General features: G+C 41.5%; 2 protein-coding genes across 2 annotated transcripts in view; one reads left to right on the top strand and one right to left on the bottom strand.

Annotated features, from left to right (window-relative positions):
- Positions 1-9512: 9512 nt before the first annotated feature.
- The window catches only part of LOC122400105, a 64311-nt gene continuing 48119 nt past the window's right edge, over positions 9513-25704 (top strand). Inside the window, exons 1-3 of the mRNA XM_043401346.1 lie at positions 9513-10256; positions 16167-16266; positions 18343-18505. Of these exons, the coding sequence (XP_043257281.1) occupies positions 10016-10256; positions 16167-16266; positions 18343-18505 (504 nt within the window). The 5' untranslated portion in view covers positions 9513-10015. The remainder of the gene's footprint in view (positions 10257-16166; positions 16267-18342; positions 18506-25704) is intronic.
- On the bottom strand, positions 12599-15909 carry LOC122400106. The gene is made up of 2 exons (XM_043401347.1): positions 15369-15909; positions 12599-13628 (listed from the first exon to the last, which is right to left on the bottom strand). Exons 1-2 carry the CDS (start codon positions 15741-15743, stop codon positions 13398-13400), a joined length of 606 nt encoding a protein of 201 aa, XP_043257282.1. The 5' UTR covers positions 15744-15909; the 3' UTR covers positions 12599-13397.

The raw sequence follows: 25704 nt of genomic DNA, 5'->3' as shown, positions 1-25704 counted from the left end.
CGAGTACTCCTTGACCTGCACTTCCTCTCTATTATCACTCGCTGCACCCCCAAGTGCAGCTAAACGTTTACTGTTCTCAAACGACGCACCTCCTTCTTCTCGGAATCGAGGGTTCCCGAGACAGATTCTTTCCCGGCGATGAATGTTCCCGTGGAACGGCGAAAGATCTGTCGGATCGTCACCCGGCGCAGTCAGCACATTTTACTTTAACTGGAACAAGCTGCGCCGAGTGCCCCTTGACCCCTTCTAACCATTTTCTCGCTGTACGATCATTCCGAAGTGGTCGTCTCGTGTTTAACGTACTCTCGTCCGTTCCTTTTTCGGCCCCGTCGCGTCGACGAGCAATTTTCCAACCGTAGCGGAGAAAAATCCCAGCGACACCCTGTAGATTCGACGCTAATTGAAATTTTAATAAAATTATTTGGTATCGTACCCCGTTGCGATTGCCAATTCGGGAAGTAATCCGACGCGGTCGTTGACTTTTGTCCGACCGCGGTTGCTCGATCTGCAACGCGCATTGTACGAGTTTTTCGCTCTCTCGCCCGAGTTAGCTGTTTATTTTTCCGACGAAAAGAAATACTAGCGGCATTTTAATAACGTAGCTAAAAGAGGACGCGGTAAACCGTGGAGATTTACTAGCGGGGTTGATTTATTTTCACAGTGTTTAATGGTGTCGGCACGAGGGAAAAATTTAGTCGGGGGAAATCACTGCAGTCTGGATCGTCGGAAACGGCGCGTCGGAGAAGCTCCGCGCCGATGTACACCGGAAAGGAATTCCGTAATTAACCGACTCGAGTAATTAATGAAAACTTCCTCGTCCGAGGCTGGGAAGGTCTTAACCTTCTCAGGGGATCGAAGGTTTCCGGAAAATACAACCCCTGGCAGAGTGGTTCCGATCCGACACAGTAACACGAAATTTACTATACTCGGTTAAATATCGTGGGAAACTGACGTCATACAAACTTTTATTTATTAGGGAGGAGATACGACATTTTATTAAAGAGTTTTCGATCGGTAGACACTTTGGGGAAAAAACATTTTGATCAGATTTGTTATGGGCCGAATTTTTTTCTTAAATATAAACTGATATCTCAGATTGATGGTGTTGTCGACCGTCATCTTGTGAAAAAACTAAAATTATTTGGTAAAATTAAAAGTTACATAGAGGGTTAGTTCTATGGAGAATTATTTTATTCCAACACAGTATTAACCGTAAAATTAACGTGCAGTCTATTGTCGATTAATTTCTAACTCTGATATCTCAGGTTGATGGTGCTGTCGACATCTTGTGAAAAAACTAAAATTATTTGGTAAAATTAAAAGTTACATAGAGGGTTAGTTCTATGGAGAATTATTTTATTCCAACACAGTATTAACCATAACATTAACGTGCAGTCTGTTGTCGATTAATTTCTAACTCTGATATCTCAGGTTGATGGTGCTGTCGACATCTTGTGAAAAAACTAAAATTATTTGGTAAAATTAAAAGTTACATAGAGGGTTAATTCTATGGAGAATTATTTTATTCCAACACAGTATTAACCGTAACATTAACGTGTAGTCTGTTGTCGATTAATTTGTAACTTTGATATCTCAGGTTGATGGTGCTGTCGACATCTTGTGAAAAAACTAAAATTATTTGGTAAAATTAAAAGTTACATAGAGGGTTAGTTCTATGGAGAATTATTTTATTCCAACACAGTATTAACCGTAAAATTAACGTGCAGTCTATTGTCGATTAATTTCTAACTCTGATATCTCAGGTTGATGGTGCTGTCGACATCTTGTGAAAAAACTAAAATTATTTGGTAAAATTAAAAGTTACATAGAGGGTTAATTCTATGGAGAATTATTTTATTCCAACACAGTATTAACCGTAACATTAACGTGTAGTCTGTTGTCGATTAATTTGTAACTTTGATATCTCAGGTTGATGGTGCTGTCGACATCTTGTGAAAAAACTAAAATTATTTGGTAAAATTAAAAGTTACATAGAGGGTTAGTTCTATGGAGAATTATTTTATTCCAACACAGTATTAACCGTAACATTAACGTGTAGTCTGTTGTCGATTAATTTGTAACTTTGATATCTCAGGTTGATGGTGCTGTCGACATCTTGTGAAAAAACTAAAATTATTTGGTAAAATTAAAAGTTACATAGAGGGTTAGTTCTATGGAGAATTATTTTATTCCAACACAGTATTAACCGTAACATTAACGTGCAGTCTGTTGTCGATTAAAAATTAATTTGTAGCTTTGAACCGTTATTATTCAATGACATTTACGAAAATGACCAAAATTACATAACGTGGTACAACCTTTTACTGTTTTTGAATATTCCAAAGCAAGACCACGTGCTTAGATCGCGTATCCCGAATCCTTTCTCTTGTTTGTAAATCCGTTTCTTCCTGTAAATTACTTATCCCGCGACAGTTTTGCGCGCGGCGTTCGTTGTAAATGTTTAACGCTCGGTTAAATTGCAACTCTGAATGTCACGTTCTCTTTATGGCCGTTGCTCGCCAAGACGTTGCATCCAATTGCACCGCATGCACTTTGTGGCCTGCGTGCACGTCCGACAAACTCGGACTACGTTGGTATGTCTGACACGTGGTACACGTGTTATACATTGTGTCTGACATTCTATTCTATCGCGTTCGCTTTGAACGCGAATACCGATTGTTTCCCGTGCAGGTATCGTAGACAAAGCAGTTTTAGTATAGAACGACAAACGCGCGATCATAAGTTTAGCAATCCGTCGAGTTCCGTCCAAACAGTTAGCTTTTCATGGGCGAGTTAGGTCTGATAAAATTGCGCTTGCAACAACGAAAAATCTAGGAAAGTTTATAAAAATATTTAAGAACGAACAAAAACAGTTTTGACATTCCATCATGAAAGGTTGCTCTTTAACTCGAAGTAACCCTAAATTGCGAGTAAAAATATAGGATCGTGATAAAAAATATCATACAGGACGACGTATAATGATTTAGACGGCCTTCGTAAATAGGTATGATTATATTGTAGAACGCTGCCCGGAATATACGAGAGGCATCCTTTATCACGAGCGAAAACAGCATAATTCGTGTTATACAAGGCGAACAGAACGAGCCCGTTGGCTTTGTAATTAACGCTATTAAACCCGAAAAGGTCGCATAATTGAATTGGTCATTCATTATTTCGCTGATGGCTCGCGCGTACCGCCAGCGATCGATCAGAGATTCCCGATAAATTAATGGCGCTCGCCTCGGTTCGATCGTCCGCCGACAGGATTGCAAAACGTCTCCGTTCCTCGATCGATCCGTTCGCCGGGTTCTCTCTCCCAGCGAATTTTGATTTTTCGTACGCGACGCGCCGGCTCGAATTTCATTCGCGATCCACTCGCAAATGGAATCAGCGATTGGTAGCGGCGAGGAAATAGTTAATCAGGTTCAGTACCGTCCGCTGTTCGCTGAAAGTCGAGAGAGGCGAAAGGTGCACCCGGCCAAAGTTAATTATAAAGCGCGATCCCGCTGGCTACTATCGAGTATCAAAGTCCAAAACGTCCTAGCGACGCTTCCGGTCGTCGCGATGCCCTCGTGAAATTTATATCGCGAAACGGTGGACACTCGTACAAATTAATTAACCGTTTAATAAACTAATAAACAGCGACGTGTCGTTGATTTCGCGTGTCATAAAATCTGTACAAAAATCCTAAGGTGCATACAATTTTTTGTCCCTCCTTGTAATGTACCAAGCTAATTTTATTTTCCTCTATCGTCATATTCTCTGTGCGTTTTCCACAATTTTCTCTTTAAATCTTCTTTAATTCTGCCCCCTACATTCGCGGGCAAAACTAAGTGGACAGGTAGGGAAAATAGGTATGAATTAAATTTAATCAAAGTACTGTTATGCACTTAAGTTTTGTATATTATATATCCTTGTGGTACATAGATTATTTAGCGAATAATTTTAAAGAAAAATAATATGGAGGGATGAAAACAAATTTAAAGAAAAGGAGATGAAGCATACAAAAAATTGTTTTTTATTGTAACGTCAACTGTTAAATTTGGTGGAAGGTCATTAATGTTGTTTTTTTTTTGTGGAATGGAGTTGGCAATTTGGTTCAGATTGACGGAATAATGAATGCAAAATTAAAATAATAAACGAACGTCTAAAAGAAATAGTTACGAAAATGGGACGTCCAGAATTTATTTTGCAATAGGGCAACGACCCGAGGAACACTGCTAAAAGTAAAACAAGCAAATTTTTAATGATTCCAATATTAAATTATTGGAATGGCCGACAAAAAGTCCGGCCATTTCGATAAATAAATTGCTTTAGATATTTACGATTGGCATTTGAAAATATTGATAAAAATTCCATTGAAAGTCTGATAAATAGAATTCCACGATGTTTAAAAACAATCGTTCCAGCAGAGGGTGGTCATACTACATATCGATTTTATATTTTCACTTATTTTTGTCCCTCGGCAACTAACCAACATTTTCAATTAATTTCAATTATTAAATTTAATGTATACTGATTTCCTTTACCTGCCCACTTAATTCTCTAAGAACACTATGATTTTCTGCAAAATATATCGTAGGAAAACAATTTCAAAGCATAATGAATTCAGTAGGAAGTTTAACAATTCTTTTAACGATTGAACTGTTATTGTGCCCTGATTTTGTAAGATACGCGGGTAAGATATTTTTATTAGATCGTTCCATAAGTTCGAGTCGTTCGATATTCTGAAATTGACGAGGATAAAATTTATAATACAATAGAAAACAATTCAACTATGTATTTTGATCGTGCTTGAGCCTGATTGCATGAATATTTTTGTTAGCATGTAATAAAACCGAGCCTTATAAGAGATAAAATACAACAATTTCCAGGTTTATTAGTGGGTAAACAATTTGTAAACATTTTAATGAAAAGCGTTGAACCAGATTTGAATACAAAATTCAAGAAATTTTGTATGAACGATATAATAACTTTGCCAAAGGATAGGGAGTTGTCGAACGAGAAGAGGTTTACTACACTTCATAAAATGCCATTATATGTTTAATATATTGCTTTAAGTTGTAGTAGAAAACTGGATACGAACGCATGGGACGACTCAATATTTTTAAGCGAGTGCCAAAACTGGCCATTTTTCAGGCTTATCTTTCGATTCCCCCGCCACTGTCGTGGCCGACGGCCATTTTTGACCGAACCATTAAAACGAAGAGCCACGTAAGGCGGCTGCCACGGCGCCTGTTTAACGAACCTAACGGAATTAATGTCAAGAAAGTTTCTTATTAACGCCGCAGATGCCGCAATTGCGTTTAGCTGGCGCAGCAGTTAGTAACTCGGGAGACTGAACAGCCGAGTTCGATTATGCAAATCACCGCCGCGATCCTTCGCCAAGTTGCGTAACGATTACGAAAACCATAACGGAGGAGCCACGCCTAGGTCGAAAGAATCGGTTTCGAAGCACACTTTGTATCCGCTTATACGCGATCGCATGGCTTAACATCCATAAACTTTTCCAACTTTCGATCGCCGCAGACTTGACAATGTTTTTGGTAGTGTCTCTTAACGCGTTGGAATTATTAAAATTTATCATAAAAATTCTTGTTCAATTCGAACAACATTTACAACGACGTGCAAACATATTTTTACATTTCTGAACGTTAAATGTTATTAATTATTTCTCAAGTTTAATTAACCAGAACGCTGACAGTAATCCCGTGGGAGGTTCGTAAAAAAAAAAACCAGTTCGACCAAAGAATTTACGTCGATGGTACGCGCCTAATTGTAGACGAGCCAGTCGAATGGAGGCAATGTTCTCGCGAAGATCCACGAACGTACGAGGGTCTGACAGATATTCCGGGTAATATAGGCACTGGGAAGAATGTAAATTTTCATTAAAATCACGGCTCACGAGCAGAGCCATGTTCTCTGCGGCTCTGATTGCGAGTTGGGTGGCGTTTCGTTGATTACGCGGACGCGGTAACTCGTAGAATCTTTGTTTCGCTGCGTTCGTCGACCGGGCGAATATTTTGGGCGTCATTGATCCGTGAAATAGAGAATTGGCAATGTCGTGCCAAAGAATAATCGAAATTCTGCCGTGGATATCGTCGTTTAAATTTACGTCCGACCAGCCAGCTGTGCATCGATGGTTTCTCGTTAGAGTTTGAGCGAGTCAGGAGGAACACTCGAGCATCGCGGATGATCGTTATACGATACGAGCGCGATGGGAGTAGATGTTGCCTGGGGGATGTCTCTCCGAGTCGGATACGTCACGCTCGTTGGACACAGCCGGGAATTTCCGCGACGTAAATGAGAGATGGCGGTAAAACAGGTTGCAAAGGAGCACGAGAGCCGCGTAATCACCGTTACTCTCTTGTTCCCGTTGAATCGGCGAACTTTCCTAGCTCTAATAAAATAACGGGCTGCCGCGTTCCGGGCGTGTTCCGCCCTCGAGAAAGAACCACCATCAGCGACGCGTTCCGTCGAAACTCGCTGGATCGCTTTTCAATCCGATTAATAATTTTGAGTGTGTCGCTTGTTACGTTACCGTAGCGTCGAGTTCGTTCGAGCTCATTATACGACGTCAGCCGCGGCTCAGGGTGGATTTATCCTTCGACGACGACCGACCGTCCTCGAGGCGACCGCAGTTGCAATTTCAATGCACAATACCTTGAATAGAGGGGAACTTCGGGGCAAAAATCTAATTTTCATTTTTCATTCATACATATTTTAATACATTGCGCTCTTAGAGCACCTTTTATGATACGAGTACATAGAGCTACGATAAGTAAACAAAGGTACAGAGAATATAGGTATAATGTGTTGAGAATATTGTACAATTTTAAATATCATTTCAAGACACTTGGTTGTACCTTTTGAAAGGATATCTGACATAGAATTTTGTGTTCGACTATCCCTGGGAAAAATTTTCGGTGGGAGATTCTGGAGGTCAAAATAAGACAAATAGCCTTACAATAAAATACATAAGCGAAAAATTAAAAAAAGAAGACGTGTTTGTTTGGAGTATTTACTATCGTGTTATACTATTCGTAAGAAAGTGTGTTTGAGTCAGTGGAGGATGGTGGAAGAGAAGTCTCAAAGGGTTAAATTTAACAATGTTTAATTGTCCACCACTCGTCACGATCGCCAATATCAAAGAAAATTTAAGTAGACGTAGTTAATGCGAATTCTAATTGAAACTGTCGATGGTTCGAGTTAACAACGTTCCAGCATAATCGTCGAGTGAAACGACGCGTCGCGAAGAAGGTTTTTCACGACTTTTAAGCTTCCATTGGTCCGCGAAGTCCGATTCGATCGACCTCGTTTGCCATATTACGAACCAGTGCTGACCACTCGGGAAGTAACGCCATTTCGAATGCTATTTTCCTTCTGAGGCACGACCGCGCGTTCCATGGCTCGAGAAATGATTTCAACTAGTAATTGGCCTCCCGGGGAACTAATTAATAGTTGAACGTAAACGCGCGCTTCCAGCGTTGGAACGTTTACACTCCACTATCGACCTTTCGCTGTTTCCACGGTTTTCTTTATTTCCTACCGCTACGTTTGCTACACAAGCTGGATCATTATTTTTTAAAAATGTAACATTTCTTTGCTCGTTGAATCGACCCAAATCCTTTCTGCGATCGTTCTTTCATCGTACTTCGGACTTACTTGCAATTGGTTCCAGAATTGTCGATGCAAGTCAGAATAAATATGCATTACCTATTGGGAAACAAGTATTCTCGTTTCACGACAAGTGTGTGTTTTTCTAGTAATTTCTCTGATAGCACAAGAAAAAAAGTTCCAATATTATCCACATATAGCTCCTCAAAATTTCAGTAAAATAATTAATTACAAAAATACACACGTTGAAGGGGACCTGTGTCATTAAAATCAACCGTGGTATTTTAATAAAAATGCTCCGTTGTTGGTGGGTTAAAATAACATGTATCTTTGACTTATTTTTAATTTAATAATTGACTTAGACTAACGGAAAGGAGGACGGAACGGAAAGGAACGTTGGTGGATAATTTAAACCGGCGGGGTCACCGGGGCCAGATTTTCAAGCCCGCCTCCCAGTACGCGTGCAGTACACGTTCGTTACGAACTTGCGCTTATGAATAATTACTCTGTGCCCGGAAAACTGTTAGCCGAACAATGCCGCGCTAACTAACAGCCAAGTTTAATTATCGAGCACGCGCCGGGCTGCAAACCGTTGTTGGGAGGTGGCACGGGACTGTCTATTCCGAAATTGGTTGTTCGTAGGTGCTCCGAAATCGAACTAGATCTATTACTAATTAGTGTCGCACGCATCGCCGATGGACGGTCCGTGCAAATCGGGAAATCAGTCCTATCCTTAGGTTAATCGCTGTATCGTCAAACGGCAGATTCGCCGTCTGCGTGTGTTCAGAACAGTGACGAGCAACAACTCGTTAGTGAAATATTGATAATTGGGTTATTTTCGATGGAAAATAGCACCGAAAAGGAAGACGGAAGCTCAACGATAGAGCAGCAAATTGTAAACAAATTTCTGAAGTACAAGGTCATCCGAAGGTCATGGTGTACCAGGTCGTTGAATTCCTCTTGACACGAGTTACAATATGTATAAATGACTTTAACTTTGTATAATAAAAGAATTTTCTTTGCCACTTTTTATATTTAAAAATCGTAGCTACGGTTACGTGCCACACTCTGTGTAACAATTAAACGTATGCTTTGCTCTATACTGCATTTTTTATAATGCCTCATTCTTTTGGTGGAAATATATTTTACAGAATTAAATTTGTCATAAAATGTACGTTTTCAGGGTATTAAATAAATATGTCTGCGTGAACCATTTATGGTACACGTGGTACGGTACGTGTTAACCCCTTGACATACAACTTCATTTCAAATAATTTTTTAAACGTATACTATTTAACTTCATTTAAATTTGTTCGTAGAAAGAATGGCCACGAAAAAGAATAGATTTCTTTTACGATTACCTCGTGAATGTAACAATGTGTTGATTTTAACGTGTAAGACTTGATGACGAGTGAGTAGCCTCATGGTTGTGAAGGGGTTAATAATAACTATATTTTAAGCGTGTGCAGGAGTTGTCGCATATTATTAGTACAATATCGCAGACTAAACGTTTTGAAATTTCTAAACGAAGTAGCGTTATTAATAGTTTTTGGTTAGACGGCGGTTTTAAAAGGCTGACGCATCGGGAATAATGTCGCTAAAAATGGTGGTACCTTGGGCGGGAAATGAAATTACACGGACAATCCAGTAACGGGGGGTTCCTTTTTCTGTTACAGAAACGATTCTCCCGGGAGCGCAGTAGCGAGAATGAGCGACGCTCGCTCAGTGGGTAACGAACACCAACAGGATCATCGTCTGCGCCTGTGAAATTGAACCGAGAAACGGTAAACGAGGTTCTCTATCCCCTCGTAGGAATTTCTTCGCTTAATCCACTCGCGAAAACCGCTCCGCTGCCGCGGCGTGGGTCAGAAACCGCCGGCAGCCTGAACCCAGCAACTGTGAATGATTCGTTCGTCTCTGCCTGGGAGTCTGTATCGTTTCTCTGACGGAACGCGATACGGAAAACGAACCGAGATTGTCCCTCGGGAAACGACCGGTAAATCTTGCCCACGGGTCACCCGCGAACAGGACAAGACAAGGGGGAACGTTCGTCGTGGCGAAGGTGTGTCCGGTGGGCGAGATTTGTACGTTGGCTGTCCGATTGGGTATCGGTGGATCGAATTGACCGTCTTTGACGCGTCGAATTCGGTGAGAGATGAGAAACGCGTACCGTGATATCCCCGTGGCCTTTGCGAGAAACGCGATTTCAAACGGGCCTAATCGGTGCGGCGTAAGTCTAAATTGAATCGTAATTGCGAATCGGAACGTTGCGGATCGTGTCTCGCCGACACGACGGAGCCAGCCGATCGGATCGATGAACAGGGACTAGTCCCGGTCCGTGGAATTTCGTGCAATAACGAGGTTGCAAGAGGCGATATGCGAGCGTAGGGAAACGACGATGACAGAGCTGAATGCGACGAAGGTCGAGACCCCGACCGGCACGATGAATCTCGTATCGACGATATCCTCGTCGCCACCTAGCGCGGTGGTCGCAGCCGCGATTAGCGCCGGCACAGCGATCCCGACTAATCCGTCCACGACGGTAACGGCTGGAGATGCGGTCACCAGCACCGCCAAACCCGACCATCAAGTCTATAACACGACCGGGAACCTCGTGGAACATGACGAGCTCGATCACAGTGAGTAACAAGAGGGCTGCTTACTTGTACCATTTGTTTTAGACCAACCTGACACACTCGTACAACCATAGTTTACATTTTCCACTTATAGTTGCTCCTAAAAGTATTCGGACACTACCTAAATTTTACTTTAAAGTACTGTATCTGGGATAATTACGAAGGAATTGCATAAAGAAATTAAAATAAATCTTGAAAATCTGCTTGAAAGTATCAATTGATATCGCACACTCAAGAATTAAACTGAAAATTGGGAATATAAAATCATTAAATATGGTCTAACTTCGAAATATTCTTCACTAAAATTAGCGACCATTTTGAAACATTAACATCCTTCAATCCATTCAGGAGTTATGATTTCTTTATCATACACGTGACATTTCAGGGGAATCGGAATTTCAGGGTCAGACATTGTACTTTCGGTAATGAATTTTTTTCTCGAAACTGCGTAGAATTTCTGAGGTATATGTAATGACCAAAAATGATTGTAATTGACCTCCACGCCGGAAAATAATTTTTTTAGAACGATTTGAAATTTTTTAATTTCGCCGAAAAATTTGTCCCCTTACTGAATTTTTTCTCGAAAGTTCGTAGGAATTCGGATGTGTGTCTATTCACCAAAAATGATTGTAATTGACCCCCGCAACCGAAAATAATTTTTTCAGAACGATTCGAAATTTTTTAATTTCGCCGAAAAATTTGTCCCCTTACTGAATTTTTTTCTCGAAAGTTCGTAGGAATTTGGATGTGTGTCTATTCACCAAAAATGATTGTAATTGACCCCCGCAACCGAAAATAATTTTTTCAGAACGATTTGAAATTTTCTAATTTCGCCGAAAAATTTGTCCCCTTACTGAATTTTTTTCTCAAAAATGCGTAGGATTTCGGGGGTATGTTTACTTACCAAACATGATTGTAATTGACCTCCACAGCTAGAAATAATTTTTTGAGAATGATTTGAAAAAATTTTTTTTCGCAGGCACCTACCCCCTGTCGATTATTCTTAAAAATTCGTTTTTCATTTTTAATTACTTTGGTTGGCGCTGCATGGAACAGTTGTTTAATACTTTTTTGTAGGTACCTATGAGCTCTACTGCAGAAAAAAGTTTCATTGAAATCCATTCACTATTGTAAGAGTTATGGCCGTTTGAAAATTGGACCAGTTTTATGGGGTTTTTCTCATTTTCCGGGTCAAGTATCAACTTTTTGAATATTTTTGGAATTTCTACATATTCTTCGCCAAAATACGCGTTGTTTGCCGTTTGAAACATTAAAATCCTTCAATCCGTTCAGGAGTTATGATTTTTTAAAGATACTCTTGAAATTTCAGTGAAACATATCAACGGTATGGTCAGACATGAAATTTACGGTAATGAATTTTTTTCTCGAAAGTGCGTAGGATTTCGGGGGTATGTGTATTCACCAAAAATGATTGTAATTGACCCCTGCAACCAAAAATAATTTTTCCAAAATGATTTGAAATTTTTAAATTTCGTCGAAAAATTTCTAATCCTACATAGATCAAAACAGTTTCCGAGAACTGCCTATTCGAGATCCAACAACTTAAATCGATATACACAGTTCGACTCATAGGTTCGTAATAGTTTTTTAACCACCCTGGTTCTAAACGATCTATTTTCGGAACATTTTCAAGATGGCGCTGCGTATCGTTCGGAAACGTCTCACGTCATTCTTATCGAGTGTTCCCATCGTCCTTTCTCCTTTTTCGGCGTATCTCGTCGAAGAGTCGAGGCAGCTTCGATGCCCTTTCGATACAAATTGCGTTTCCAATATGTAGCAGGGTTGTAGGTCACAGAGGGCGCGGCACTCGTCGGGACTTCGATCCAGCTTTCGTCGACGCGACGCGACGCAACGCGACGAAGTCGTTTTGTTCGTTCGAAAGCGTTTCCATTGAATTAACCGAACGCCGCGCGAAACTCCAATCGGCGCTGTTCAGTTTTTTCCCCCCTCGGCGTTATTCTTTCCACTCGACAATTTTTCATTCGGAAAAATGTCGACGACCTCCGTGTTCCCGTTGGTCCCGTTCGAAGGTCGAACCACACTCCGCGGAGCGTTCGAATCTCGTTTCATCGAGCAACGGGAGGATTTTTCGAATTGGCCTAAACGTTGTTTAATCCGTGTACCTGTACGTGGATTTCCACTTATGCCCCTAGCATCCCGTTCCCTGAATTTATTACACCGTCGTGTTTTCCTATTGGAAAAATATCTTCCACGGCGTTGTGTCCTCGTTCGCGACGATCCCCGGGAAGTTTTCGCTGGATATTGGAGATTCAAGAAGTTTTAAGCTCCGTCGTCTGCTATTCCAAGTTTGCGCGAGACTCCTGTTTCTACCCTTAGTTACTAGCGGTATTTTCCATACTGTCGTAACGTCTTATCGTGGCATTTTGCGCGACTAGTACAGACTAGTTAATAAAATTGTACTCGATACGGAAAACAACTGTTAGGAAACAACAATCTTGAAAATATTAGATTTTAAAAGCCAGTGTAGTTAGAGTTCTAGTTTTCTATTCTATTAACAAACATTTCCGTGACTCCTATCGCGCGATACGGTTTCAACGTATAGAAGAAAGGTCTGGCGTACGTCTCGATCCGAGGATAATCCGTTATCAGAGCAAATCTTACCATCGTTGTCCTTGTCCGACTGCAACACAGGCGGAATACTAATCGCAACGCTGCGGTCTACCAAAGTCGGATCGATACCACCCGCGCGCTACAACCGCGATGTACGACGAAATTCAGTTTCCGATCGAAGCATTTTCAACGACGGTAGAAACTCGCGATCGGCCATCGGCTTCTTTTAAACATTCCCGCGTGGCACAGTTCGAGAATAGTTGGACGCTCCGACGTTGGTAATCTGAGGAATCGAGCGAAACATTCTCAGCTCGGAACCCACGGAATTATTTAACCGTTTCGTATACATTTATACAGTGTGAATTTCGATTCTCACCTCGGTTTAATGTTCTTTTTTTTTCAATTCACACTTACCAATTAAACGTGCTTGTACACGAGAAATATTCATTTGAAAAATAAAAGATGGCGTGAAGATTTTGTCGAGCACACGCGTCCGCAGATTTCAAATCGTTCGATTCTTCTCGGTCTAAAAATAACACGGTATCGATGCGATCATAAATAACTCGATCGAAAGTTTCTGATAGTTACGTTCGATTCGGCCAGGAAGATCGACAAGATCTTCTGAATTTTCCTTTGCGCTTTGATCGCGAACGGTCTGTCCAATTTCCTCAAGAGACGCGTGACGGTCGTCGAGAACGCGTCATAGTTATCCGAATCGGTCTCGAAAGAGTCACTGTTCGACGACGCGCTATGCAATCCACAGATTACAAATTCATGATGCTTCTTACGCTGCAACGGGACGATTTAATTACGCGTGGATGAAATTGCGGTATCGATTCAATCGACTCGTTACTGCTCGATTTATGCCTCTGCAACGATCAATCTCGTTATATCGTTACCGATAAATCGTCGTCCAGCTGTTTTGTTGGGCGAGTAATCCTGCTGCAGGATCGAGGACAAGTTCGAGGACGAGTATCGACCTCTGGCATTGAAACGGTCGGGGAACTAGTCGAACCCAGGGCGCCGAAAGCTCGTCGGGTTAGTGAAAAACATTTGATAGAACCGTCGAGGCACCGACGATCTGAAGGATTCCGACGGCCATCTTCTCCGTCCGTTTCTTCTAGCTCACAGATTGTTTGACCCACGTCCTGTGGATTTTCATTGCGACAAATGTCACTGGATAGCAGCTTTAGCTATCTAAGTAGCTTTTACGTAGTAATATTTAAACTGGAGTATAAAACTACATCTTGAAAAAGCACAGGCTAACAGTAAGAGACGCAGTTATATTTTATGTAGTTTCAGGATATACAGTTGCGGACAAAATTAAGTGGACAGGTACGAAAAATAGGTATGAATTAATCAACGTGCTGTAACTATTATGAACTTAAGTTTTATTGTACAAAACTTTATTGTATAAAACTGAAGTGCAGAATACAGTAAAATGGGGCTGTGCTGGAAAATCAAATATGGCGGATAATTGGACTATACCTACATCTGAAGCGATAAAAACGAGGAATTGGATCATTTTTAAGGGAGTTAGGTAACTTTACGGGGTCAAGGAACAACTTTTCAAACATTGTTAGAATTTCTATATATTCTTCACCAAAATACGCGTTGTTTGCATTCTGAAACATTAAAATCCTTCAATCCGTAAAGGAGTTATGATCTCTTAAACATACGCATGAAACAGGGAAATCGGAATTTCAGGATCAGACATCGGATTTTCGGTAAAGAATTTTTTTCTCGAAAGTGCGTAGGATATCAGGGGTATGTCTATTCACCAAAAATGATTGTAATTGACCCCTTCAAACAAAAATAATTTTTTCAGAACGATTTGAAATTTTTTAATTTCTGCACCTACCCCTTTCGATTTTTCTTTAAAATTTGTTTTTCATTTGTAATAAACACAACCATGGGTAATGTAGTAGTGCAATATATTAATAAAAAATAAAATATATGAAATTTCTTGTTTATTCGTCAACTGTTTGGTATTGATGTCACTGCTGGATGCATGCGCCAGCGACTTCTTTGTTTGTGTGAAATATAATGCGTAACATTAATAACCGGATGCCGTATAATCGTACCTCTACTGTAGTTATACTGCTTTAGTTAAATTTAATTTATACTTATTCCCATTACCTGTCCACTTAATTCTGCCCGCAACTGCATAAAATGCTTCTGTTTAACATGCATAATTAATTGCTTGGATGTTCTAAACGTAACCGTTCGAGCAGTTTTGCGAGCGCAGTTCGCGAGCCGCGAACTAGGACGAAAAAATTGAAGTAGAACAAAAAAATGTCGCCCGTTAGCTCGACCGGCTTTCCGGTTTCGCCCGAGTCGGAGCGTTCCATTAAAAACAACGACATCAGTTTCGCCCGCGTTGGATTATCGGAGGCGCCGTGGTAATCGTAGTATCAAACGCGTTTCATAAATCGTCCCCGATGGGTAGTCTGCCTAACGAGAAGCTACAGCGATGTTATTATTGGCAAAACCGTCGAGCACTGTCGTTGCTAATGGCGTAACGAATTTATCGATACGTACGTGCAGCTCGACCGCCTCCTCGTAGTCCAGGTACGGATAGAGAAATCGATGCAAATCGTAAAACCATGGGTACGTGTTCGCGCGATGGTCGCCGCTAGACTCGGCCTCCAGCAGCTTTTTCAGCTCCAGCACGTAGAGCCTGCGCATCTCGCGAATCCTCAGCAGGATCTCGATCAAACTCACCCCCGGTATAGCCAGGTTGTCGCGAATATACCTGTACGCGCGGTATCTGCGCTCGTTGTCGAGATAATGCCTCGAGTCCCTCTTCCATAGGCACGACGATTTCCTGTAAAGCGGGATCAGCTTCCGGAAATGACAGTCGATCCATTTCGACTCCCCCGCGCGACACTCGTTCATTTTGCGCCCGTTGCTCGGGCCCGTCTGCTTATCGTAGATTTCGATGCGCCTCGATGCATCGTCGACGCGGGTCTTGGAAATTGTGTAACCTGAAACTTTTCATCGATTCGTTCGTCAGCGAAAACGAAGCGTTTCAAACCAGAAATTGCAACTTCGTCCATTACTTTTAAACGGATGTCATCTTGCGGTCCCTGGCAGCTGTCGTCGAAATCGGTTCAACGCGAATGAAAAACGCACGTTCGCGTCGCGTTGCTCGTATATTTCGACTTGCAAAATCGGAGTGGCCACGAAACCCGTTTATTTGTTTATTAGACACTGGTCGAATAATTTATTTCCTGGTCCTACGAGTCCAGTCAATTAAATGTGTAAATGTCCCGTGTAATAATTAAGACATTTTGAAATTAAAATGTTGGTGTTTTACAGGTATACTCGCTGGTTTCTCAGATATACAGACAGTATTCCTTGCGTGCATCTCGACGCTGTTGCCTCTGATCGTTGCGCTGGGAATTGCCTTCGGCGTTAGGTAAGATATATGCATACTGTTTCTTTGCCCCGTGCGCCTCAAAAGCTGTCGGAAACTTTTGCTTTTGCCTCCGCTTTAAACAAACCGCTCGCGTCTCATTACCGTGAGAATTTTTTTTTTTCTCTTAGCCAGGCGAATAATATTATAAAATATTGAAACAGCGGAAACTTTTGAAAACTGAGTGAACTCTCGTTTGCGCTAGAAAAAAATGCAGTAAGCCAAGATTTTTTTTTAATTAATTGCCACTTATTTAATTCTTTGATATAGTTTACACGTTTACAAAGATATTTCGTACGCCTTTTTATGAAATAAAGTAGTTTATTTTGAATGGGAATATTTACAAGCCCGAGAGAAACAGAACAGTGTGGACAGAATTGTGTGGAAATTTTTATTTTTTCTATATTTTACTCTATTTACGTTCTTTTAATATTTTTATTTCCTCATTTAGTCTTAATGACTGTTTCTAAATGTTTTGGAATACTTTTTACGTTATACATTCCCATGAATGTTGTAACCGGTGAAAAACGAACTTTTGTCCATTCTGCTGGTACTTGATATTTCTTTATTCAATAAGGTTCATAGGTTTTTAACAGGATTCAAATATGGACTTTGTGGTGACCATTCCAAAAGTTCCATGGCTGAAACCTTAAAAAAATTCTGTAGAATTCTGTAGAAAAGTTTGTTACAATGCTTCAAAGTATGGTATTAACGTTTTCATTAAAAATTCTTGACTTGCTGCATTGTTTTCTATCACAAACAGGAGTTCACCCAATGTGGTGCCTGACCGTAGTTCTCGATTGTCTAAAAACATAACGTTCGCCTCCGGTGAATTGCAGTAATTCGAGCGCGTTAAAGCGCAGAAACGAGATTCGTTTGCAACCGTGGAAAGAGCAGCACGAGAGACCGTTAAGTCAGCGAATAAGTTAACGGTACAGTAACAGTCGCGTTACAACAGCGAGGAGGACGAAAAGCGCGGCGGTCGGCTCGCGAAAGCGAAAGCTTCGACGTTGATTAATGGAGCAATTAAAGGGTAACAATAAGTCAGGCAGCGCGACGAGCGCGACTCGATCACTGTCGAACTTACTTGCTGCCATAACGCCCACTCTCGCCGGATATTCGTGACGTGATCGATTGTTCCCCGCTGATCGTAATCTCTCATCCCCCCGCGTCGTATCGACGGCTAAATCCTGGCTCGCCCCTTGCTTCGCCTCCCCCGACGTTAACGAGGGACTAAAACCCACCAAGGATTTCGGTTTCCATCGTCCAGCTTGAAATTTCCATCGCGGAGTCTCGAATTTTCTTCCTTCTCGCGAAACAGAGACACGTTGAAACGTTCGCGACTCAAACAGAGGCTTTTGTCGGCGGAAAATGTATCGATTAACCCTTTGAGCGCTGAGTCGTGGGCTAATATGTTGATTGTAACTGAAATAATTTGAGTGAATGCCCATATATGTGTTCACAGCACTCAAAAGGTTAACAGGAACATGATTCAGTAAAGTTTCAAGCGTAGAACTCTTCAACTATTAGGTTTAGTTCAAAAGCACGCAACTGATTGTTTCAGCACGCGTGGCTTGGCAATATACAGTATCAGCAGGCGTACGCATAATTGGGATTGCAACGTTGCAGCGGTTGCATTCGCAAACGAAACTTACTTTCCGGATACGGCCTCGTAAAATTCTGATTTCGCGCGATCCTTTGATCCCGAGAAATTAACTCCGGCCTCCGCGATAAAAACCGATAGCCCCCGTGTTCTACGCGTCCGTGCGCCGCTGGGAGCTCGGAAATTTTCGCGGTAACCGATGCTAAGCCAAGTAATCCCACGTTATTGCAGAAACTGTGGCGTCGCGATCGCGGGGCGATCGGTTTCATAAATCTGCCCGGAGAAAATTGTAAAAATGCTCGGCTACTTGGGATCGCGACTGTTTTTTTCAACTTTTTACGGCCGATGGAAAAAAGATTTGTTCCCGAAACGCTCGGTGCCCGTGAAACGGAGCCAGCGGATTAAAGATCGTCGGGTTTTCAACGGGAGGGATCGTTTATCGAGTATTGAAAAACGCGTTTTGTTCTGTTTCGCAGACACGTGTGGAGGAAATATCGGAACAGACGAGACAGCTCGAGTGGATTGCCCTGGTACAGGAGTGTCTGCTCTCGAGACAATACGGCCGAATCCTTGCGTCATCGGCCCCACTCGGGAAGCACGACCATTCAGTCGGCCACGAGAATTCTCTCCGCGCAAAACGTGAGTACATTTTCCGTTATCTGAAACGCGGACGATTAACGAGGTTTTTTCTCCCCCCTTGTCGGAGGGGGATAAACGGGAGACGAGAGCGCGCGTCGCGATGGATCGTCATCGTCAGGGTTTAGGTCGCTGCACACATGGCATGGACGACGAGTGTCCCTGACGAGTTCGGAAATCGATTTCCCGTCGATAATTCGGTGGCCTACGATGCTAAGTTTGACTGGGCATCGTGCATAAATAAAACGTTCGCCCGGCTCGAAAACCGAGCCACCCTCTCGAGCGTGGAAAACGAAATTCTCGCGCCCCAGTTGTCACGGATCTCGGTTCAACTTGGTCTCTGACTCTGCGCCCATTCTTCTCGACGTGCTTTTGCAATAAAACGCGCGTCCGTTACGCCACTTTATAATTTTTTACTCTATACCAAATTGTATCATAGGTATCAACAAGTATCTGTTAATTTGGTACTATTTTAGGAAAACAACTATTGTCTACGTCGTTTCGTTACAATGGCTTTCGCTTTTCGCTTTCATATACATATACAGGGTATAACTGATGGTACAAACGGAAAGTGGGTGAATCTACATTAAAGAATAAGCTTTATTTCCAAATAAATCGATGTTAATGATTCGTAGAGTAAGCGTACACTTGACTGTGTTGCTAGTCTTCGTTGTGTTTCAATTCATAGACGGTACCAACGTCATGGCTTAAACTTCTCGATCAAAATGTAGCTTCATTACTTCAATGTTTATCCCCTAGTATCTAAGCTAAGCAATCGGAACAACAATTCGAATAACACATATCCTTCATCCTGCAGACAAAAGGATGTTTTATTCACATTTTCTTCTTATTTTGTCATCTAGATTTACCCACTTTCCACTTGTACCACCAGTTCTGTAACACCCTTTATATACATACGTACGAGGTAAGTGCGTTAGTCCCGAGACAATAGATGTCACGCGTCTGTCTACACGTGTACATATTATGTTCGTAGATCGCATATTACTTTATCAGCATGATTTACAGTTATTCCAGAAGCTATAAAAGTTCTTCTGAAAAGGTGACAATTTTCTAGTCGTGAAGGTATGTGTGGAGGCGTGATGTGGTCAAAGAACAGTCGACCAAGTTTTGCGTTGCTCTTGGAGACCATAGTTTTCGGAAAGATCGATGGTCTCTGAACTCGGAAGGGCTGTAGCCAAGCGCGGAACTCGGCAAATGAATGCGAGGCTAGATTCGTCTCGTCGACGCGCGCTTAAAGTATCATGGCTTTCGTAATGCCGAAGAATGCACAGAATGCCGAGATCCCGGCCCCGGAGAGGGATTTACTCTGACCGACGACCTATGCTTCCTTTCTCGAGCGAGTGTTTTCTTCGAGATACCAGGCCGCAGGCTAAATCGAGGATAATTGCGTGGCCGTTGCAAACTTTTGGCATAATCGTGTGCCCGTTCCCCGCGCGCATTCATCCGGAATAATAGGTAGAAACCGGAAGGGATCCCGAGGTGTCCGTAAGAATAGTTCTCGCGCCTCTCAACCATCGATCGAGCTGGTCCAAAAGAAAAGGACAAAATCCGGGAAAACGATTTCACGTCGCCATATTTCTTGTTGTTCGCTCGTTCGAGTTCCATGACGTTTGTATTCTCTAGGTTTACTAGTGATTGTGACGAGACAGACGGTCATTGAACGCGTTGAAATTTATTATAGAGATTCTTGTTGAAATTCAAACAACTTTTGAAGCAACGAGTATCGTTTATATTTGTACTTTCCATTTTATTCTATTCGATTTGGAGTTCTATCGTTGTTATTGGAAAAGCTGTTAGAAGGAAAGGGAGGTCCGTGGAGGCGGTTAATGCCGTATAATGGAAAAACAGTGTATGGCTGCATTGTTGCTGTGTGTCGCTCCCATCCGTCGGACAACCGATTCGCGGGGATTGTCCATTATCTTTTTTCCCCTTTGTTCGTTCTCCGTTCGTGGCCCAACACCCTCCTCGTTAGTTTCGGGCCGACGTATTTGGAAAAGTAGTCGTTGTACAGTAACAAGAAACTATCCGAAAGCAAGGATTGCGAGTCTCTATCCAGGGTAACATTTATCAAAATAGATCTTAAATACGTGGGAAATTGAATAACATTATTATTGAAATAATACATTTTAATGAGCAATGCCCTTTTTACAAACTTACATAGCTAAAACAAAATAGAAAATATTAGAATAATACAAAATTTAGAAATATAATACATGTAAATATAAATTATACCTCCGCCACTCGTAAGACTTGTTGGATGATTCAAAATGATTCGTAATTTCTAATAAAAATTGCAAAAAGTATACTCCACTGAATTTTTCCAAACCGTGGTTTTCTAACATTTATTTCTATTGTGTTAAACATTTCTTCGAGAAGCTATCGTTTTAATTTCTATGGTACAGTAAATATGTACATTCTAATTGTCGGTAATTCTAGCATTAAAGAGATCTATTTCATCCATATGTGTATTTTCTTAAACTTGCAATGGGGCAATTTCTTTTTACACACTAGATCCTTTAATAATATACTTTGACAGTATATTATTTTTACCAGTGTTGATTATACCGAAAAGGAACGAAAATACTATGATACTAATGTATAGTTATGATACAATATTAGGGATCGGAAAAGAAAGTTGAATTTTGGGGGACGTGAAATCGTCGGAAGCCGATGTCTGGCGATGGAAAATGCCATAACTCTGTGTTTTTTACGTTCCAAGCGGACCTTGGTGGATCATGACTCACATATACAATATATTGCAACAGTTTTCAAGCCCTGATCGACTCGAAGCCGAACAATGTAGGTCAAACGACTTGACTCGACTCTACTCGCAGGCACAGACCTCGCGCGTCGATGAACACCCGGCGCGAATTCAACTTTACGACCGCGTTCCGCCCTTTTACGACGACTTTTCATACTCGCGACGCCTCCCACCTTTCCTCCCACGGTTTCAAACATTCATACCCACGCTCCGTGTCTTTTCTCCTCCGAGACGATCCGAATAGCTTCGACCAAGCGCGGATCCCGAATCGAGACTATCCGCGAGTTAAGAAGCTCTAATTAGGAACTTCCAACTTCTAAAATGTCTAAATATTGATCTTGACGAGAAATTAAACACGAATCCAGGAAGCGAAATTGTGGTGTTACGTGAAAATTAAGCAACGCTAGAAGTCTTCGAAAACAGGGAAAGGTAGGAAAAGAACGAGTAGTTAGGAAAGGGGGCAGTATCTCGAAGGGGAGGTTAAAAGTTTGGATGAATAATTCGTTTGCGGTGGTGTAAAAAAGACTAAAGTTTTTATCTGAAAAAAAATGAAGAGGGTTGTAAAGGTGGAACGAAAGGACAAGTTCGTTTCTATGCGACCGCCACCGGACCGCAAAAGTTGAAGCGGCAGAGCGAAGGTACTTTGTACGCCCCTTTTGCCACCGTTTGCCCGCCCAACAGAAACCCGTAGGGCATAAGGGTGCCCGGCTGCAACGTCGGAGCAGTTGGCCGCGATTTCTGTGATCTTAACTGGTCGGCCGAGCAAGTCTTCGTCGAAGTCTCTTTGTCGGTACGGTCCGTGCCAATATTTGCTCCGCCACTTGGCGCTCGTTCGCTAAACGATCAGAATTTGCTCTTCCTAAGCCCGCCGAGTCGAACAAACCCGCCATCGCGTTTGGAAGTACGAACGCGTTATCGCGACTGCGGGGAAAAATCGGCGATTCCATGGTCGAAACCACAACGCGATATCTTTCTGTACCTTCGATACAACTGTTTTCATTTCTCTTCTTATTTAAACTTTCACGTAAAAAATACATATCCGCGTTTAAAACGATAATTTTATACCTATGTATCAGTTGAATGAAAAATGGACAAGTAGACTTTGTTTGTTCTTTAGGGCTGCGGTGTGTATTCGTGTTGTTTTTATACCAACGCACAGTAAAATCCCGACTATACGGCATACTCGGGTCTGGGGCGATGCCAGAACATCAAATATACCGGATAATTGGACTATACCAACATATGAAGTGATAAAAACGAGGAATATAATCATAGACGAGGTATAAACACACCTCTTTCAGAGGAATCGGAATTTCAGGATCAGACATTGTATTTTCGGTAAAGAATTTTTTTCTCGAAAGAGCGTAGGAATTCGGAGTTATGTCTATTCATCAAAAGTGATTATAATTGAACCCTGCAATTAAAAATAATTTTTTTAGTACGATTTGAAATTTCTTAATTTCGCCGAAAAATTTGTCCAACTCTTGAATTTTTTTCTCGGAAGTACGTAGGATTTCGAGGGTATGTCTATTCACCAAAAATTATTGTAGTTAACCCCTGAAACTAAAAATAATTTTTCCAAATTGTTTTGAAATTTTTTAATTTCACCGATTTTCCGCACCCCTTCTCGATTTTTTTTTTTAAATTTGTTTTTGATTTTTAGTAAACTCAACCATGGATAATGTGATAATACAATTTGTTAATAAAAAGTAAAATACATAAAATTCCTACGAAAGTCTACCGTATTAGTAAATATAAATGCCGAATTTGACGTAGAAATTGAGTTTTTTAATGTTACGACCATGAATTGGACGAATTTGGCCAGCGTGCGGCGTACCAAAGGGGCAAACGACTGGCAGAAAACGGGGCTGCGACCGCAAGCGCAGGTTTCGTAACGTGCGGCATTCGGGAACAGCGAAACGAACCGACGCGACGCGACGCGACGCTTTGCGGCAAGTGCATCGCGACGAATGACACACAGGATCGCGGACAATGAGCGCCAGATGGCTAGGGCTGCACCCACCCTTTTCCCGGTCCTCTGCACCAGCCAAGTGCTCGAGTTACCAAGTAACCAGCTTGTACGCTCATTATCTAGTCGGTGCTTATTTTTTTGTAATCCGAAACTTGCGGTTCGAGGTTAGACGAGATCCCATTCGATCGCACGCAAACTTGGACAAACGCGTGAAACGCTTCGATAAATATTTATTTCGTCAATGAATTTCCCGATTGTACCACCATCAACGAATCACCCTGTACAACGTTTTCACGAAGCATACGGGAATCCTATGTGCACATATCGCGTCGTCCGTCTATGTACTCGACTCGATCCCCTTTTATCTGATCGACTTTATTTCAACTCCTTTTACCCTCTTGTCGCCGTTACCGGCTAACATTACTCGAAACGCGGTTCATTCGCCACCGAAAGGGGGTCATTATTAATAGACACAATTGAAAAATTCATTACTCGACGGACGTTTACGTCAATCGCGCTCTAAATGCAAATCACGGTAAACGATGAAACGCTTTATATCTCGATGCACCCCGAATTGTTTTTCACCTTTCCGCGTCCGCTGTTAAAAAATTGACACGAGAATAGATCCTCGACGACGGACTGCTAATAATACCATTTAAAAATGTCAAGGTGTTGAGAACTATTTATCGGAAAAGATATTTTTTTGGTTACTTTTAATATCGGTCGACAGACTTCCGTCGAAAACATGTCGTTAATGATTAAATTTGTTCGTGCAATGGTCACGAATAAGAATAGATTTGTTTCACGAGTACTTCATGAATGTAAAAACGTGTTGATTTTAATCTAGAACTGTACAACGAGGGATTGATCGCGAAGAGTACAAATTGTTCATAATTTCTTGACGAATAGAATCAATATAGTTAACGTAGTTTCGTAGTAGTCTGTTCGATGTGAAAATTGCCGCGAGACGTTGGACGACAGGGCGAGTCGTTCGGTGTTTCAGCGTCGGAAACGACGCGATTATCGAGATTTCAGGACGTGCCGCGATAAAAGATTAGATCTCCTGGACGTGCACGGCACATGGAGTGCCGTAGAGGAGGGGTTCAGGTCGGTAGGTGTTCGGGACTGCACTTTAATCTCGCAAACGATGCGAGGACACGGTTCGCTACCCTGGGAAGCTCGAGGATTCTGGATAAAGAATACCGACTGGCGAGGATCACGGCGCTTTTCGACTTGTTTATTGCAACACCGCTCTAGACGGAACGATTTCTCGTATGTGGAAGGAAATTGAAGCCCCCGAGCTTGAAACGATGCTCCAAACGGATTGAATTCCGGAGAAGATGGAAGACGCGGCACGACGTCTGGGTCACAATGGCCCAGAATGCTTGCGGATTAGAAATCAAAAATTTCTCGCTTCCTCGTCGCCAGACGTTATTGAGGAAAACGCGTTGCGACTGAGGACATGCAGCCATTATAGGTAATAACATCGATTCTTTATGGGATTCGCGTGTGGCGATCGTGACATAACATATGGGGTATACATTTAAGCAAGATGAAATAAAATTTTAGTGATTATAAAATGTACCTTTCGATATACATATAATTCCGTTCGATAACACCTTAACAACTCGAAAGAACGTATATCCCTTTTGCTGAAAACTATAACGTAATGCTTGCAACAATCACATAATCACACGTTTCATCACTATTACGAAGCACCGATGCTCACTTTGATATCGTGGTACATTGCCACCGTGTCTTCGTTTGTCTTCCTTGTTTGTGTTTCCTTTTTCGAGGAAGTCAAGAACGAGCTTCGGGTTTCTAACCGAATTTTCTCAATTTTTAAATATAGTAATTCGCTGCAATTTTACCAGATAGAACGTATCGTATTTATTTTCTTGCAAATGTATTTTATGTACATATTAATGGCTATATCCCAGTATAAATGAATAAATAAATAAATTTCCGCGTGAGTCGATACCGGGGAGCGTTTATTACGCGTACGCGATAAATATTCGAGGCTGATAGAAAATAATGCATGTATCACGATTTACGGGATGACCTGATCGAAAGGGTCGAATAATAATGTTGAAGGAATGGCTCGTAGAAAAAGGGTGATTTTATTGGACGATCGTTTATTCTTCATACGCTGTAATGTCCTCGTCAAAAGCATATACATGAATATTTTTCCGCTCATCGTGCCAGAGAAAATATAGTCTTGGAAACTAAATAACGTCAAGTACAATAATCGTAAGGAAATTCCTCTTTCGTGTATGATAATTAATATTCTTTTGTTTCTCATTCATTCTTTTACTAATTTAAAGGCAGATAAAAGAACCTTAGAAGACCTTCTAATTTCTGAATTTTATCGTTGAATAATATTTATTGTATATTCGTTACTAGAAAAATCTAAAAATGCCAGACAGTTTTGATCCATCGATAAAACCC

The sequence above is a fragment of the Colletes gigas genome, unplaced genomic scaffold (genome assembly GCF_013123115.1).
Source record: "Colletes gigas isolate AHSC1104 unplaced genomic scaffold, ASM1312311v1 Colletes_gigas_Sc00016, whole genome shotgun sequence".
In the NCBI taxonomy this organism is placed as follows: Eukaryota; Metazoa; Arthropoda; class Insecta; order Hymenoptera; family Colletidae; genus Colletes; species Colletes gigas.
Note: the sequence above shows the minus strand (reverse complement) of the source record. Positions and strands in the feature narration are given on the sequence as shown.